The 18,969-nt window shown below is 38.7% G+C and overlaps 2 protein-coding genes across 2 annotated transcripts in view; both read right to left on the bottom strand.

Annotated features, from left to right (window-relative positions):
* Positions 1–18,969, bottom strand: part of LOC137993558 (tetratricopeptide repeat protein 28-like) — a 115,949-nt gene that overhangs the window by 94,164 nt on the left and 2,816 nt on the right. The gene's annotated exons all lie outside the window — the stretch shown is intronic.
* Positions 13,057–14,300, bottom strand: LOC137991810 (uncharacterized). Its single transcript, XM_068836849.1, has one exon. It carries the CDS (start codon positions 14,209–14,211, stop codon positions 13,057–13,059), a length of 1,155 nt encoding a protein of 384 aa, XP_068692950.1. The 5' UTR covers positions 14,212–14,300.

Genomic DNA, 18,969 nt, shown 5'->3' with positions numbered 1-18,969 from the left:
CTCAATAACATGTTGCAAAGAGCAACCCATACATAAATAATGATAGAAAATGAGATTCTAATAAACATAGCATATTTTTCCATGGAAAACAGAATTTCGGATGTAAACAGATTACTTTGACAGTCACAGAATTCGCCATTTTCGATGTAACCGAAAATGGCGACTGAAGTGTTGTGTGCGCGCAATGTAAAGTGGGTGACTAGGGTCCCTTAAGGCAAAACGCCAGCGACCAATGCCGTAAACATAGACCTTGTTATGTCTGGTTAATTACTATAACTGGAGTGAATCCTAGTAGTAGTTGCCATTTTAGCATGAATCTGTAGTAAGTCAGTAAGCAGGACGTATACAAAACATGGACCCCAGGTCCATGGACCACCCCTGTGGACCCAGTCCATGGAACCCTTCATGGAACCGGTCCATGGACCACCCCTGGCCACCCCTCATTTTGTGAGGAAAATCTTTAAGAGAGAGAGAAAAGTGGTCCTCGCACTTATCTGGACAATTTCAGCAATTTTCTCTCATAGACACCTGAAAAATTCAGGTGGAACCCATGACCCCTGCGATGTGAGGACGGTTGGGCGCACTGGTCAATCTGTTGGCGCACGTTTGTTCCGGTGAAGGACTCGATGAACGAAATGAATATATATTACATTTGAAGTGCGGGTTATTCTGGATATCACAAAAACCGAATCTAATAATTGTTTTATTATGCATTGTCCGAAAAAAAATGGTCACGACAGTGAGTGGAACTGGTAATTTATTTGTCAACGAGTAAACATATACAAATACATACATACATACATACATACATACATACATACATACATACATACATACATACATACATACATACATACATACATACATACATACATACATACATACATACATGCATACCTTATTTGTCATGTAGGTCAATAAAAAAAGGGTAGCTAAAAAGCTGATGTGGACCTAGAACTAAAGTGTATCTACAAAATTTAAAAAATTATGTTAACGAACTTACGAATTATTTACAATAAATAAGAAAGAATACAATACCCAGTAAGATAATCGATAGTTAATTGACTATAGTGCTAAAAATAGATTTATAATAATAATAATAATAACATTAATATATGTAATTTACAATGTCTTTGTTTATTCCCTGTATGCCATTAAATGTTATTTTATCTAAATTGTTGGATTTTGCTTAAAGAGCAGATTTAAAAGAAACAACATTCGGTTTACTTTTTAAGTACATGGGTAAGTTATTCCAAAGAATTGAGGGAAAGAAGATCGAAGGAAGTCACTTTTAGGGCGTTGCACGTAAAGTTTCAGACTATCCCTGAGATTTCTCAACGGAAAGTGTTTAGTAAATAGAGAGCTTATCCCAGCCGGAGCTCTGTTGTAAAATGTCTGATAAGATATGGTTGCAATCCTGTTTTTGTAAATGTACGATAATGACTTCCATTTTGTCGCTGCCAGGACTTCAGTGCTTAGAGTAGATTCCTTTATATTAAAAATAATCTTGCTGCCCTGATATGAATGTCTTCTAGGGTCTGAAGTGATTTTGAAGTTCCCCATAGCGCAATTGAATACGTAATACTTGGAATGATACCTTTGAAATAAATTGACTCCAAGATGCGATTATCAAGACCTTTTAATTGTTTGAGTTTCTTCACTCTTGCTGAAAAACGTTTCCTCAAAGATTTTACATGTGGCGACCAAGATAGTTTGTTGTCGATATGAATCCCTAAACAAGTAGCTTTAGAAACAAAGGACAACTCATTAGGCCCTAAACAAACTTTTTGTAAGGGTCCGATGAATTTTGATTTAGATAACAACATTAGTTCGGTTTTTGCAGGATGAATAGTCATGAAGTTATCCTTAGTCCATTTGTTTAAATCGGCGATCGCTTTCTGTATCTTAAGTAAGACTTCATCAAAAGTATTTCCAATGCAGAAAGCTGTGGTATCACCTGCAAACATTTCGGTGGAAGCGTTCGTCGTGGCTCCGGGTAGATCATTTGAGTAAATGCTGTAAAGTCTGGGACCAAGTAAAGATCCTTGGGGCACACCAGTATCTATTTCCCACAATTCAGAATTTGAACCATTTACAGTGACAAATTGTTTACGATTTTCAAGATAGTTTAGGAGCCACTCGTAAAAGGAGCCAGTAATGCCTACAGAGTATGGTTTATCCGTGAGAGCTGTATGGTTGACGCGATCGAACGCTTTTTGAAAATTAATGAAGACTACACCAATAATATTACTTTCATCCAGGGCTAAACGCCATTGTTCTGTTAATGAGAGCAGGAGAAGTTCAGGTGAGCTCCCTTTCTGAAGCCCCATTGATTCTAAGAAATTAGATTGTTGCCATATAAGAAGTTGTCAAGTTGTTGGCTGACAACATTCTCTAATAGCTTGCCCGGAATGCTGAGAAGGGAAATAGGCCTGTAATTTCCACAGTCCAGAGTGCTTCCTTTCTTGTGAAGACATTTCACTTGTGCTTGTTTCCACTGGCTTGGGAATTTGCATAATTCCAAAATACTTCTTTGAGCCAGTGGCATAAAGCAATCTAAAAATGTATCTCGCAAAGGCGCAACTCCCTGCTGGATATATCATCAAGTCCACTTGCCTTCCCAGGTTTCAAACATTTCAGAGAAGATTTCAGAAGATCCTTGTTAAGGGCTATGTTATGAAGAGGGAGGGTAGGGATTTCACTGTTATTTCTTGCAGACTAACAAGGAGAGTTTACTGAAGAGTCTTGTGTTGATTTTGAAAGGGATTTTCCAACATTGACAAAAACCGAATTTAGCGGCACATAATTCGATTGACAAAAAATTTTAAGCATTACAAAATATGTGAAAAATTGCAAAAAAGCTTGATGAGAAAGTAAATAGCAATAAATAAGTAACTGAAGAAAACAAACCTGGAAGTCATTTTTTTGCTTCTTCACTGACGGAAAGCAACACAAAGCGCGCGAGCTTGACATGATTACCCTTAGAAATCATGCACTGCGGTCATACATGACATGATAACCCATGACCTTGAGTGACCCTGACATGATAACTGTATAATCTGCAGTTATAACGTCACGGGCGCTGATTTCGAAAATTCACTGTACAAGAGATAGTGAGTTCAATGTATAATAATAGTATTTAATTGAATGACTGGTTACTATGTCCAAACTGTTCATAATGTGTGCCAATGCATATATGTTGATTGTTCGGATCCATATAACAAGAAACTCTCAAATGTTTAACATCCCTACTGGTCAAGTTGCAAAAGTGACAAAAGTGTATATTGGATAAATTTAGTTGTCACAGTCAGCTTTTGAGTGTCAATTTTTGTTGCCTGGACTCGTAATATTTCCTAAGGGACACATGATGTCCACAAATAATATAGAAACACAACTTATTTCCTAAACAGCTAGCCTTGTTGAATTCTATTAATTTTGTGTTGCACTGAGATACAGGTATGATGACTTTTGTGTATTTAAAAACTTTTTTCCCCACAATATATAAAGAAATGCATATTAACAAGTTTAATATGTAGTGTGTGAGTGTTGTGGGGGGATGGGTATTGTTGTATTCTACACAGACCAATACTTCGTCCTGGAGAGAAAGGCACAATAAAGATCAACTATTACTATTACTTCTGTGACTGTTTCAAAGTGACTTCATGTGGTTGTCAAAAATTCAAGAAAGCTCATGTCATTTTTCACCATTCCATTTGAATTCAATGCTGTCAGTTGGCCAATCTTGCTTGAAGAAACCGACCATGTGATGTTATAGTATTTATAAAAATAATGTGATAATGTGTTTTATGCCCTTAGGCAGCGATAAGTCCTACGAAAATTCAAATTGTTGTTAGTGGTATACTTTGGGATTAATAAATACATGTTCATGTATTGTTATTTGTATTTATAACTTCTGTAAAATGCATAAGTTTTTTCCCTTTAATTTATAAGACTAATTTTACTTTTGTACCAGTTAGGCATGCTGTTCTGAATCATGCACCACAAGGCTTTATGTATTTCATTTTGTATTAAATTGTGTACTAACACTGGGATTGTAATTCAGTTAATAGTTGTGTTGTTGTGGGTCTTTTCTCTGGTGTGCCATTTATACATGAGGATGCTAATTTTCGTAGAGGCTCATATGGTTTGTGCTTACATAACAAAGAAAGTAGAAGCCCAAATGCATAAACGTCACTAGCTATTGACTGTGAGTGAGTTCCTCTAACAACTTCAGGAGCTATGTGCTTATGACATTTTCTATATTTTTCTTGGTCTCTTGAAGACAGCTTGTAGATTTAGCCCTTGGCTATTGTTGTAGATTTGCCAAAATCTATGATTATAGGGTGTAAACTGTTATGGGTTTCATTTATGATGAAATTGTCACCTTTTAAATCATTGTGCAGGTATTCCTTAGAGTAGATGTAGTATAAAGCATCTGCACATTCAAACATAATTCTACACCATTCCCTTTGGGGATCATTAACATTTTGTGGCACAAGGGATTTAAAAGTCACACAGTGACCCTCTATTCCATGGAGCTGGATTATAGTAAGGTATGCAAGAATTTGGTTTATCAACGGAGTTGATAATGTAAATTGACCACCGTACAGAGATTCTAAAAGCTGACGTTTCGAGCGTTAGCCCTTCGTCAGAGCGAATCGAGGGATTATGGGTTACGTGTAGTTTTTATAGTAGAGTAGGAGCTACGCTATTGGTGGTAACATGGCAACGTGAAAAGTAGGAATATATTAGTTAAATGAAAAGCGTTCGTTAATACCGTGAGGATTAAGGGTGCCGATTTGAAAGATGAATTTTTGTTCCAGATTCTTGCGGCTTTCCGTCGTACCTAGATGTAGGGAAAGGCCGCAGATAGCCATGTGTTTTTTGGAGTGGTTAGGCAGATTAAAATGGCGAGCGACTGGCTTAGATGCATCCTTGTCATTCTTCTCAACATCGCGAAGGTGTTCGCGGAATCGGTCACCTAGTCGTAACCCATGATCCCTCAATTCGCTCTGACGAAGGGCTAACGCTCGAAACGTCAGCTTTTAGAATCTCTGTACGGTGGTAAATTTACATTATCAACTCCGTTGATAAACCAAATTCTTGTATACTACTTCCCCACCGACGCAGCACCACAGTTTCTTTAGAAACTACCCCTTCATTATAGTAAGGTATGGTTTGGCTGCAGTGCAGCATCCAAAGAAGAGGCAAACCTGAATGTAAGAAAAGCTCACAGTGATTACTCAAAGCCAGGACAAGAGATTGTCTTAAACAATGGATAGGAGTAAATAGTTCATTTAAAAAGAAAAGGCCTTCTAGCAGCTGCTGAGTTGCAGCTTTAGTCCCTGAAGATTACCTGGGTGATCCATTTTTGCAAGAACAGATGCCTCATGCTTCACAAGAGAGAGGTGAATGTTTACTTTAAATTGCCCTGTACATATTCTTTAAGCAAATGCCAAAGACCCCCTCTCCATGAACTTCATCGTGGCTTCTACCATTAGTTAAGTAAAGTCGACTGATTTGCTTCAAACTAAATGCCGTAAAAAAATAGCATAATTAAGTGATTTCTTAAAATTAACACTGTAGAATGCATTTTGATCAATGTTTTTATTGTATCCCTCCTTTTTTTAGGCCTGGGGAGAATATTTTAATACTGTGACTTAAAAAAAAACAAAATAAGTCTGGCAATTGTTTCTTTCATGCCATAAGCTTACCTTACTTCTTTTGGGCAGGTGTGTGTTGGGGAGGGAGGGAGGCAACGAGGGATGGGGGGAAGGGGGGTGTAAAGGAAGCTGTCTCTTTCCATTTTTTCCGATAAAATACGGCTTTCCTTCTTGCATCGATTCCAGCGTCCTTCAAATCTCTGATTTGGTAGCTCTAGGTTTCTTCAAGTTCTTTTACTAGCTTAGACTTGACCAGGGCACGTTTTTCCTTTTTTGTCATTTGGCGCATCTTATTTTTACGAGCGTTATTACGTCTTAGTCTTTTTCTGCGTAGTTCCGATCCTCGATTGTATTCCTTCTAAATTTCCTTTTGCGAGGTAACTGGCTGATGTTTGCACAATCTGAACCTTGTTTTGCCAACCTTCAGCAAGTGAATCACTCGCACGATCTGCTTCAGACTGGGGCAGTCCCGTAGCGTGACAAAACATTGATTCACTGACATTTTCAATCAGTGAAAGGTTCCGGCAATTCTACTTTTCTAGAAAAAGATCAACTCTTCTTCTTGAAAAGAGCAGAAAAATTGAGTATCTGCATTTATTCTTCATAGAACAACATGCAAAATATTTACCTTTTTTGTTAATGCTAGTCGATCAGGTGAAAAGTTAAAAAAGGTACCTTTTTAGAGAAAAAAAGGCGGGTATTGTAAGCTTTCGAGTGAAAATATTTTGACGTCAATATTGTCCACTTTTCATGCATTTTTCACTTTACAAAACAAAACTTCAAAGCGCCAAAAAGGTACCTTTTTTTCAGTTTGAAGCGATCTCTTCAAAGGAGCAAAAAAGGTACCTTTTTTGCGGTTGGAAGCGATGTTCAAGGAACCTTTAAAAATAAACGGCGTTTTCAAACTATATTTGAAAGCCGTTTCAAATCCTACTGATTGACAGATGTCAACCGTTTATCGCCATTTGTTTTGCTTGAATTGACTGACCCATTGGTCAAGAGACAAGAGACATAGGGCCGTTTATACGAGAGAAAATAAGCCGCGGCTAACGTAAGCCGCAAAAGGAACTATTTATAGACCGAATGCACAAATGGCGGCCAAAAAAATATTAGGGCCGTTTATACGAGAGAAAGTAAGCCGCAGCCAGAGTTAGCCGCGGCTTATTTTATCTCGTATAAACGGCCCTATTCTTTTGTTTATGTGCTAATTAGACTCACTAGCCTCGTTTACATGTACAAACTACAAAAGAAATGTTGCTTGAGAGCGAGGCTAGTGAGTCTAATTAGTACATATACAAAAGAATACATTTTTGGTCTCCATTTATGGTAATGTTATGCTAATGAATTTGAAACAAAGGAAAACCAAAAATTAACTGAAATAAAAAATACACTGCAACATATACAAGTTAATGATTTTAATACAACAACCGATAATCCCTTATTATAAACGGTTGTATTAAGGTGGCATTTGAATTTTTTTTTTTCTTTTTTAAATATCGACTTTAAGTGTTTCGACTTTAAGTGTTCATTTTCTCTTTAAAAGTTTTCATTTTCATTTTCTCTGAAAAAAAAAAATGATAATACATTTTTCGGGAGATTCCATTAAAATGCTCCAAAAAATGCTAGCATAATTAACGTAAAAAGGCCTAAGAAGGGGAAATAAGAGCTTTTCAGGCTCACTGCAGTGTAAGTAAGGGGGTCTCAAAGGGATTGCGGCATTTCCGGTTAATGGCTTTACTTCGGCTTGTAGGTACGTACGTACGTAGGTCGGACAATATGCTAATAATGCAAGACGTGATAATTGTAATATTGTGCGTCCAAGCCATTTCTGTGAAATAGCCTGGGACACTGACGAATAGCCTCCCATACAGATGTTTCTAGGGGAGTCCAGGATGGGTTTTGCTCGGTTTAATTTGATTCGGGACTGCGAAATTTGATTGTACAAACGGGACCTAGAGTCCCCTAAAAACGTCCGTGTATCGTTCGTTGGAGGCGCCAGCGGTTGACATCTGTCAATTAGTGGGATTTTAATTGAAGAGTCATTTATTTTTAAAGGTTCCTTTTTCTCGCTTTTGATGAGATTGCTTGTAAGCGCGAAAAAAGGTACCTTTTTTGCTCTTTTGATAGGTTGGCTTCTAAACCGCAAAAAAGGTACCTTTTCCGCGCTTTAAAGTCTTGTTTGGTAAAGTGAGAAATGCATGAAAAGTGGACAATATTGACGTCAAAATATCTTCACTCGAAAGCTTAAAATACCCGCCTTTTTTCTCTAAAAAGGTACCTTTTTTTAACTTTTCACCTGATCGACTAGCATTAACAAAAGAGGTAAATATTTTGCATGTTGTTCTATGAAAAATAAGTGCAGAAAGCAGGGTGATGGGCTCCTGCAGAAAGTTAATTTTTCTGCTCTTTTCAAGTAGAAGAGTTGATCTTTTTTGTAAAAAAGCAGAATTGCTGGAACCTTTCACTGATTATTTTCTTCGTATTCGGTCATGATAGTTTTCATTTGAAATACGCGGGAATGTTTTGCATTTCGCGCCCTCTAGCTATCTCTATCCCACGTCTGTCCATAACGGGCAACTATGTCCAAATATGGTTAACATATTAGTTTCCAGTGCCGTTGTTAACATTACGTTCCGATGGAGGAAATCTGGGATCTACAGATTCAACACTCATTGAGAAGCATGCGCAAAGGGAGCGTGAATGTGCGGTTGCCATGACATTTTTCAGAGCGAGTTGGCATGTAAAAGCGACGTTCAGGCCAGGTGATCTGGGTCCGGTTGTTCGAAAGCCGATTAACTTAATCCAGGATTAGCATAAACTTTTGTTACAAATAACTTTTTGGCGAAAGTTTCTTTTGCTTATGTTTTCGTTTTTCAAGATTGACTTCTTCTAATGTAAAGTTTTGCCTAATATCAGCGTTGAACAGTACTTGGGAGTAGAGAAACAAACTCCTTAGTTAATTTTTAATCTGGGGTTAGCGTTAATCGGCTTTTGAACAACCGGGCCCTAGTGACGTAATTCGGAGGGCTGGGGAGAAAAATGTTAACGCCATATCCCACAACCACGCGCGGCCTTATTTTCGAATTCAACATGGCAGAGGTGAGGATAGATCTCCGTGGTTTCCTCCTGAATGTTCATTCATTAACAGGAAATGTGGTAGACACGGAATGATCTGTTGAGGTTTGGTGATGGAAATACTGCAGGGAGTTTGGAAACAAAGCCTAAGGCCGCGCGCGGTTGTGGGATACGGCATTAAAACGTTTCCTCCCAGTCCTCCAAATTACGTCACCAGATCACCTGGGGATGTATTGGTCTCTGAAAATACAGTTTGCTTCTTTACGAGGTTAAAAATGTACCTGGGCCAAAGTGGAGGTGCATTTTACTATTTTTGCGAACGTTCGTAATGTATTTTGGGAGGACTTCAGAAGCATGGTAAGCGTAAGTCTTGAGCATACCTTTTATTTAACATATTTTTGCTACAAATAGGCATAACTACAGAATACAGGGCCACTTACGGTTACATTTTAGATAGAACGGCTCGACGGCTCGCCATTCAAGAAGAATGAGTGTATGAGGCTCGATGGCTAGTCACTTACGGCCTAAGCACTCTTCGCTCTCATTTTACGGTTCGGTTAAATACACTTTTTACGATATCGTTTGAAGAATATAGCGCTCGTTTACTGATTAAGCCTAAGCGCTTGTTACTAGGTTGCCGTATGGCAATCCCAGTCGGAAAGTGGGTAGCATTTGATCGGTGTTTTTTCTTTTCTTTTTCCGTGTCGATAAAAGTCTTGCCTGTCACTCCCCTGCTAAGTGGTATCTTTGTGCATAGAGCCTTCTTCTTGTATTTTATTAGGATAGAGAGGGTAGTGGTAATGCGTAGATTTTTCTGGTGGACACAGTAACATGATAAACTTAACTGGCAATGACGTCGAAAGTCATGTAATGCGAATGGCGTTTTAGTGGATCTTTGAACAAAATATACCCTTATGAAGCTCAATAATGGAAAGTCAATTGGATACTGAACAAGACAGGTGGTGGAATCTTAAAAGCGACGAGTAATGGACTTCGACAACAATCTGTCGCCCGTCGAGCCGAAATCAAAGTGAGCTGCATTTCAAATATTCAGTAATATTTTACCAAGTGTACTGTTATGTAGAACACTGAAACCAAATGGAAAATTGTCTGGTAACTTATGGGTTCAACGAAGACAGAGAACGAATCGAACACCTTACGTGGATCTGTGATCAACTCTGCACAGTCTTCAGTAAAAACATAATTGGAAATGTGACAGCCGAGAATTATTTGAAAGAAAGCTTGTCGTTTATTTTGTGCTTTATTATTCAAGGAAGAGGTTCTTCATGTAAACGGTTTGATCCTGAAATTTTGTTTGTTGTAATATTGCGCATATTTGACACGATTGAGTTTCTTGTCTTCACGCACGCAATGAAATAGGAAGAGGTTTTCGCCTCTAAGAGCAAATATGTTGTTTGTTTCAAGAAACAAGGATTCTGTGGTATTTTCTGCCTTTGTGAATTATAATATCATGTTGTGTATTGAATTTTCGAGCTTAAGGTTCAAATGTGATGTGGGACAATTTTTTTAGTATTGCTCTGTAAGCAGGAAGGGTTCACAGGCCTGTTGGAAGCTTCCTTGAGTTTCAACAAAATGAGCCCCAAACCAGTGAAAAATTGTGACGCCGATGAATGATAAAGTAGCTGCTATTTCCAAAATGATGGAATTACCTGGTGATAAATAACGTCGTACGTGTCTTGGAGACTAAATTTTGACTTTGCATAAACAAATGGTCAACCTTAATTAAGAGTTGGGCGATTGTGATCTTTGTTTTGACTTCGCTCATTTCATTGTCAAACTTTATAACACTTGACCGAAAAAGAAACTTACAAAAACCCGGTATCTTGCCATCATTTGACACAGATGCTTCACTGTTTGGTGAGTAAACATGCCGCGGTAACTTAATCACGACTCCCGCTGAATTCCGGCCATGTCACTTTCGATTTTGCGATTTAGTTGAACGTAGCAAAAATCTCCCAAAATGTTTGTCGCTGATCGTAACTTTTATATTCTATATTCACGGTTCAAAATTAATGTTGTTTTCATGTCGTAAATATTTTATTCTCGATCGACCGTCCCGGAAACTTCCTTCTGCTCTTCCTAAAAACTGTGTATCAATAGTTATTTACTTTTGCATCAATATTTGATTTGCATAAAGCAAGCTAACAAAATCTGTACCTTTCTGAGTTCGCATTTGTTAGCGTTAATAGTATTTTCGGTCCGATGCTTCTGTTTTATGAGGGGTATATTGTTTTGGTCTCCCATCAAGGTACTAACCCCGCCGGACAGAGATCTTTAGTATTACAAAGCTGTCACGTGCTCAGAGGGCACGCTTAAACTTGTGGTGAAAAGAAGTTGTAAGGGAACTTGAAAATTATCAACATGTCAGCCCAGAAGCCAATGTTTCTCGCTTCTCTTTGATTTGTTATTCTTCAGAGACTGGAATGCTGTAGTTCAATACCACACAATTCAGTGCCTTCTGATTTTCTGTAACACGTACCACAGGCAACCCAGTGTATGCTTCAAGGAAGCATCTCGTTTCAGTGATTACGTCGAACCACTCTTTTAAAATTTTAGCTTTCAATTTACGGTTTGGTAACTACACTTTTTATGAGATCGTCTGAAGAATATAAGACTCGTTTACTGATTAAGCCTAAGCGCTTGTTTCAGTGATTAGGTCGAAGCACTGTTTTAAAATTTTAGCTTTTAATTTACGGTTTGGTTAACTACACTTTTTATGAGATCGTCTAAAGAATATAGCACTCGTTTACTGATTAAGCCTAAGCGCTTGTTTCAGTGATTAGGTCGAAGCACTCTTTTAAAATTTTAGCTTTCAATTTACGGTTTGGTTAACAACATTTTTTATGAGATCGTCTGAAGGATATAGCACTCGTTTATTGATTAAGCCTAAGCGCTTGTTTCAGTGATTAGGTCGAAGCACTCTTAGCTTTCATTTTACGGTTTCGTTAAGTGCACTTTTTATGAGCCGTCGAGCCATTCAACTGCCGAGCCGGCGAGCCGCCGAGCCACTCTCTTATATATGTACCTCGTTCTTAAGGCACTAAAACCACTGCCGAGCCGGCGAGCCACCGAGCCACACTCTTATACATCTACCTCGTTCTTAAGGCACTAAAACCACTGCCGAGCCGGCGAGCCGCCGAGACACTCTCTAATATATCTACCACGTTCTTAAAGCACTAAGGTCAATGCCGAGCCGGCGAGCCGCCGAGCGCACTCTCTTATATATCTACCTCGTTCTTAAGGTACTAAAACCACTGCCGAGCCGGCGAGCCGCCGAGCCACTCTCTTATATATCTACCTCTTTCTTTAGGCACTAAAACCACTACCAAGCCGCCGAGCCACCGAGCCACTCTGTTATATATCTACCTCGTTCTTAAGGCACTAAGGTCACTGCCGAGCCGGCGAGCCACTCTCATATATCCCTTTCTCATTCTTTCATCACTGAGCGTGACTGACGAGCCGACGAGCCACTTGAGAGACAGAGGCCTTCAAAAGTGGCCCTGTATTCTGTAGCTGCATTTTTTGAAGTATTATAGCCAGTTCAGTTGTCTACAAAGGGGTTACATATTTAAAATGTTTGAGGGACAATCATTTGAAAAGGGGAAGATTTTTAAACAAGACAGCTAATATCTTACATAAGGATTTAAAATTGGTGAAACTTTACAATCGCTTAATAGCTTTACATTGGACTTCCGTATCAATGTAAAAGCTTGCATTAAGGTAATAAATGTTCACACGTTGTAAATAGTTTTAGTTAGTTATAATGGTCACGAGTCTCTAATTATTAGAGACTCGTGACTATTATAACTAACTAAAACTATTTACAACGTGTGAACATGAAAGTTAATGTGTTGTGGTTCAATTTTATCCTTAGTTTTTATCATATAGCGATGTTTCTCGTGACGTCACCCATTGTTATTAATATGCCAACCAGAACCTAACTGGCTGCTGAAACAATGACTTCTTTTGTTCCCTGGTTGGCAAATTTGAATATCAAAAGAAATGTGACGCTAATGTTTGTAAACAAGAAATATCGCTATTTACCCTTGTTTTTAATGTAAGTTGATGATTTTAAAAAAAGGAAATAATTTGGACCAAGCATATAAAACTGAACACAAAAAATACAAAGGTGTATAAAATGAAAGTGACAGAGCTTACAATGATGTCTCAGGGACTTGCAAGAAATTGAAATTATTTTATTGGTTCATTGTTGATTTCATTTAATTTTTTTTTCCATACACGAACATGTATTCCTGTGATAAAAACAAATACTCAGCGTGGTCCTCGCCATATCGGCTCATAAGTGTACAGTTATGTTCCAGTGTTTAAGCAGTTGCCTACAAAGTCGTAGCATCTTGTACAAGTTGTAGCCTTTCTCATCCTTTTCAATGTCATCCAGAGTTGGCTCTAAGCAATCGTTTGTTGATGTGAACTGTTTTTCCCATTCTTTGAAAATCTTTGCTACTTGCGAGTGCTTTCCAAGGACTTGTGTCTGCACATGAGCTAAATGTGTTTTGTAGTCTTCCTGAAGAACCTTAATATTGGGGCTCTTTCGGACCTTCTTTCTGTACTTATCAAGTTTCCTTACATCTTTTGTCTCACCTATGATTTTTGCTACATTCTTAGCCAAAGCAGAGGACAAGGAAGATGTGGACAAATTTTGTCCATCACCACAGTGGTTGGTCTCATGGGCTACTGCTGTTGGCGGCTCTTTAAGCTGTGCTGTCCTGTCCTCGGTGCTATCCTCTTTCATAGCTTCCTCTTTTAACTGCTCTTCCAACTTCTGATCATCCTGGTCCAAAAGGCATTCCCCCACTTGTTCAACAGCAACTAAAGTTTCCTCTTCTTCATCATGACTATCTTCTTCTGCATAATCTTCGCTTCTGCTTTCAATTTCATTACAATCATCATGATCATTTTTGCCCTCATTATCATTGTCAACATCATCAGCATCTTCTTGTAAGAAGCCAGTGTGAATGATTTGGTTAGTATGATGGGGTATTTTAACCCCTGCTAATGCCACACACTTGTCTTGCAAGTATATGACTTCTGACTTCAGTGTGTGATTGCGAGAATGGTGTAAAGGTAGGAGAGTGTCAGCTCCTGGTTGAGCTTCAACTGGTCTACTGACATAGAAAAATTCAACGCCAGTCAGAACATGCCTCCACCAAGTTCCTTCACCACAGAGGAGGAAGTCTGCAACTTTTTCCAGGTGTGCTTGGTACGCATGTGGATACTTCAGGATCACTCTATGTGGGATTATGGTGTTCTGTGCGGGAGGCAAGCAGTGCGCTAACTTTCCAAGTCTAAACTGTTGCTCTTTTAATGTGTCTTTTTGGTTATTCTCCTCTGCCTTCACCTCCGCTTGCATCCTTATGATGCCAGGGGTTATTATCTCTCCAGGGGCCTGTTTCTCAAAAGTCACGAAAACTTTTCGGGCCCGAAAAGCCATTTGTGAAACTGTCAACCGCTTGTTGTGGAAAGCCGATCTTTTAACATGATTTCAAGGTCACAAAAAGAAAAATAACTGTGAAGTTTCACGAGTTAAATCCTCTCCGTTCTTGATATAAAAAGGAAATTCTGACACCCGAAAAAAAAAAAAGTAAAGTTTCGGGACTTTCGAGAAACGCGCCCCAGGTCTTCTACTTGATGTTGATGTACAGATGCTTGAAAGTGTATTGAAGTTACGGTCTTGTTTTTCAGTATTGGTTGACCTGCAGCAGATAATACGATGTTGGATAAGAGCATGTACAACCAAAGAGTGTAGGTATCGCCCATAAAACTCTTTCTCTGAGAGAATCTGAGGCTTCCCAATGACTTCTTCACATGCAATGGCATGGAGAAAGGTCTGATTGTGAAGTCTCAGGATGCTTCTTGGGCAGTGCTCCTCTGGTGTTGCATAAAGAATCCTGGATATTTCTGTCAAGGTATCCAGATTATCACTCACAAATCCTGCGCATTAAATAGTCAAAACAATACACCCATTTACAAGTGGACAATCAACATCAACAGATTTTATAACCTGACCATGCTCAATGTAAGTACCTGATTTCCTTACATGGCTACCTTATTTGTGAAGACTAAGACCAATGAGAGATGTCTCTAACTTTTAAATGGGGCTTGGGAATTAGGACTAGAGTAGCCACAGGTTAGTGTCATTCTTTCAGTGGGAAATGGCAGTATTGGATGGCCCTGGTGATTCACAAATTTTTGAATTTATTTAAATGTATCACATCATTCTGTTAAACTGTACATGCACATTGTAAATTAACCTTATATTTCATACGAAACATAATTTCTTGGGTACTCTAAATGCTTTTCTTAAATCTAAATCTGGCTAAACGCATGTTTCATAACTGTGCGAGATCAGCTGCAAGAACAATATGATAAATAGAGGATATTACATGGCCGTGCGGGGATACGACTTTTATCTTAGAGTGCTGAGCGAAGCGAACGAGTGAGAGATACTTTCAGCACAAGAAGATAAAATTCGGTAGTCTGAGCCACGAAGTTGGTCTTTTGTTCCTGCCACTAATTCGACTGCTTTTACACATAATGCCTTCTCTTCATCAGGAAGGTGAGCAACTATTTCAGTGACAACATCAGAAATGTGTTCTTTGATGTCGTGCAATGGCTCTGTAGGCAGGACTTCATACATGCCTAAAAACACAGCAATAATAAAAAGAAATAAGAGATTGGCTATCTTCAATTCAGACGAGTATTTATAGCATTTGTATTTTTAGTGATTCAATTTCATGCTCTTAAGCATGAGGGGAATTTCTTATTAAGTTAATATGTATGGCTTTATTAATTGTAAATGAATGCATGGCTGTGTACCACAGTAACATCAAATTGTTACTTATGTTAACCCTTTTAATTCATTATTACATATAAATTAAATGCAGGTAACAAAAAAAATATTATTTGTTAAAGATTCTGTACCTAAGTTGATATCTTCCATGCTCTTATCCTGCTCATTGATCAGCAATGCAGGTACTCTCTGTACAGTCCCTTCAGCTGTTCCTTAAGGTTCTGCTGCAGATCTTTCTTTAATCCTTCATCATTCAATCCTCTTGCTAAGCATTCTGCTCTCAGCTCTGCCACAGTCATGTTTTGGAAGGGCCTGATTCCTACATTTATTTTCTTTCTCCCAGCTGGTCCAGCCCGAACTATTTTAATGCAATCTGCTAGGGATAGATGTGGGGACCTTAAGCAGTATGTAAGGTCGCGATATCTGCGTGATTCTCCGCTACAGCCACTACAGCTATTGTTGCCTCCCAGTTGCTCACCACTTCCAAATTGTATTTTCCTTCCAGAAACTGTGAAAAATACTTCCTTTAAAGTGCCATCACTGTTTAGGATTAGTTTCCTGTACTGCTTGGGCACCAACAACTCACCAAACTGTCTCACGTTTGACCTAAAATAAACGAGAAAACAAATTAAATTTAAACATAAATAACTTATATTTGGTAGAAACTTAATTCTCTGGGGAGAGGGGCTTCTCTTAGTACATGACTGTATACTATAGTTTAATAATTCAATCCCTGAATTTAATTTTTTTTTTTTTAAATCTTCAATTTTGGTAATGGTATTGACTTTTTATACATATCTTATTGAATGATCTTTGTGTTTACCTTGAGTGTTTCTTTGATTTCTGTGTTTGTTCTAGGTGTTGGAACAGTGATCTTCCCTCCAAGCATTTTATTTAGCCTTCGTCTTGGCTTTGCTGGCCTTTTGTGGAACTGCTGATAGCGCTGCAGGTTCACCCCCTGTTCTATCAGGTACTCTTTGACAATCCCAGTTTTTTTTAATATCTCCGAGACCATGTCGCCTTGCCAGGTCTGAAAAATTGATCTATGGAAAAAAAAAACTTATAAATATAATCCTTCCTGTGTAGCTTTGAGGCCCAACAATATAATAATAGAAGTTTTAAAACCATGCCATGTGGTATGCTCAGGTGAAATTGGGGAGGGGGTTGTGAATAAGAACTTCTAAAGTTATTAGCTTTTGAGGGCCCTCAAGGTATTTTTCATGAGAAAATTATTATAGTGTAGGTTGTAGAAATAAAGCATCTTTGAACTTCTCACAGGGATAGGGTATGTGTATGCATGCACATAAATGTGTGTATGCAGGGAAAAGGGTGGGGTTGGCTGCAACCCTCTCAACCCAGGCCTCCCATAGGTGTGCCCTTGAATCTGATGCTTTTGCCTAGGGAAAGTAAGATACTGTTATTTGAACAAATACACTCACCTTTTCACCATCTTCCATATTTTGTACTTCTTGTAGGAGGTTTTCCCTCTCAAAGTGGACTGAAGCTGGTGATGCTGAATGGCGCTCGGGTTTTCTTTCTCTAAGCTTTTCCTGGTTCTTACGTTTCTGAGCCCTCAGTGATGCCTCTGTGGATGATTCAAAGTGGAGAGATTGCCTTTGTCTCAACCTCTGGGTGAACGACTGCCTTGTTTCCAGCATCACATCACAGCCTCTCTCAGCCAACTGATCCTGAATTTAATTTTTTTCTTGGAGAGCTTTCTCTCGACGTTCATGTTTTTTTTTCCATTGCGTCTTTTTTTTTTTTTTTTCTGAAGGTTAAGTTCCCTTACTTTCGTTTGTGCTTCAGCAAAGCTTACGTTAAAAATTCGTTCAAATGGGCCATTCAGTTTGGAGTAAATGTGTTTGACAGCAGATTTTATGGCTGTTTGGTTTGGTTAAAGTTTACTTTGTACCTTCAAACCACTTTTACCAACTATATCTTGCACAATTTTTCGAGGCCTAACAGTATCTCCATTAGGAAAGAGAGTATGGAGGGCGAAATAATGAACTTGGCAACCCCCACAATTTGACAATGTATCATTAAGTAAAGTACGATCGTCCGGGTGAGTGTAGTCCTGAGAAGGACTGTTTGAAATGACATCTCAAACAGTCCTTCTCAGGACTACACTCACCCGGACGATCGTACTTTACTTAATGATATGACTCCTGGGTTCAAATCATTTACGATTTACAATTTGACTATGTATGCTGCTTTTTCTGTGACATTGGAAGAACTTTCCAGTTTGCAGCCGAAAATGTGTTTATGTACTGTGATCGGCTTTTGGAATTCATATTCCGGAAAGAGCTGTAAGCTGCTTTAGACTTTTTGATATAAGTCTAGCGTTCGACGGCAAAGATGTCTCGGCTGTCCTCTTCGAAGATTCCAAGGTAGTTCCTCCATCTCTTACCAGGGTCAGTTTCAATCGAACTGCTTCCAACTTTATGCCAGCTCTCTTTTACAGCAACTCTTGCAAATCCACAATTAAATACAACCGACATGACTGATCCACACGACTGCACTGGCGCTATAATCTGTTTAACTGCAAATGTTGTTAACGATCGCGAAGTATTTCGTGAAGAGTTTCTGAAGATATCGTTGTGCGTATACCGCGCTATTTTTCGACTTTGGCGCAAAAATGTTAATTTATTCTTGTTATATGATACGATTTTAGGGTAGAATTACAGATGTCGTCATTTCTTAAGCCTTTTTATCGAAGCAAAGAGAAGGGAAGCTGATAAGTTAATCTTAGTTTTATTACTTCGAAGTTCATCTGTCGGTCAACTAAACGTATAAAATTAACGTAAGAAAAACCAAAAAAGGGAAAAATTCCATCATAATCATACCAAGTTTCCCGTCTTCAATCTTAAAATGAGCTGGTTGGGATTTGATAATGTTTAAGCCTTCAAATTACCTCTTTCGAGTTCTTGAAGTCTGCTTTCTGTCCTTCATATTGGAACTTTGCGCCCTCGCCACATAAACGTTTACTGAATTCCCATTGGCTTACTCTGAGCCATGACAACAGCGGCTTTCTTTCATGAACCACACACTCGCGTGTGAAGATGGCGGACAAGCGACTCCACACGCAGTTGCGAGTTTCCGAAATTCCCACCGCTTTCCTTGTGTAATTTGCAATGTTTTTCAACTAAAGGCAAGCTTATAATGTTGATTTTCTTCACCACGGTTGGAACCACGAGTGCAACTATTTGTGCTAAAAAGCTTAAGAGAATGGCGTTGTTATTGCAAACCAAAACTCGATCGAATCCACCTCGGACAGGGATAAATTTTGGCTGGGATTCCAAGCGTAAAAGTAATAAATGGTATCTCATCTATTCATAGCCACTGTTGCTTTCCGACTTTTTGTTTGTTTAGTGGTGGGAATTTGCTTCAGAACACAACCAA

This window comes from Montipora foliosa, chromosome 2 (genome assembly GCF_036669935.1).
Source record: "Montipora foliosa isolate CH-2021 chromosome 2, ASM3666993v2, whole genome shotgun sequence".
In the NCBI taxonomy this organism is placed as follows: domain Eukaryota; kingdom Metazoa; phylum Cnidaria; class Anthozoa; order Scleractinia; family Acroporidae; genus Montipora; species Montipora foliosa.
This window is presented reverse-complemented; position numbering and strand designations above follow the sequence as displayed.

Coding starts and splice junctions, on each gene's coding strand:
- LOC137991810 (XM_068836849.1), bottom strand. CDS start 14,211: ATGGCTTTTCGGGCCCGAAAAGTTTTCGTGACTTTTGAGAAACAGGCC.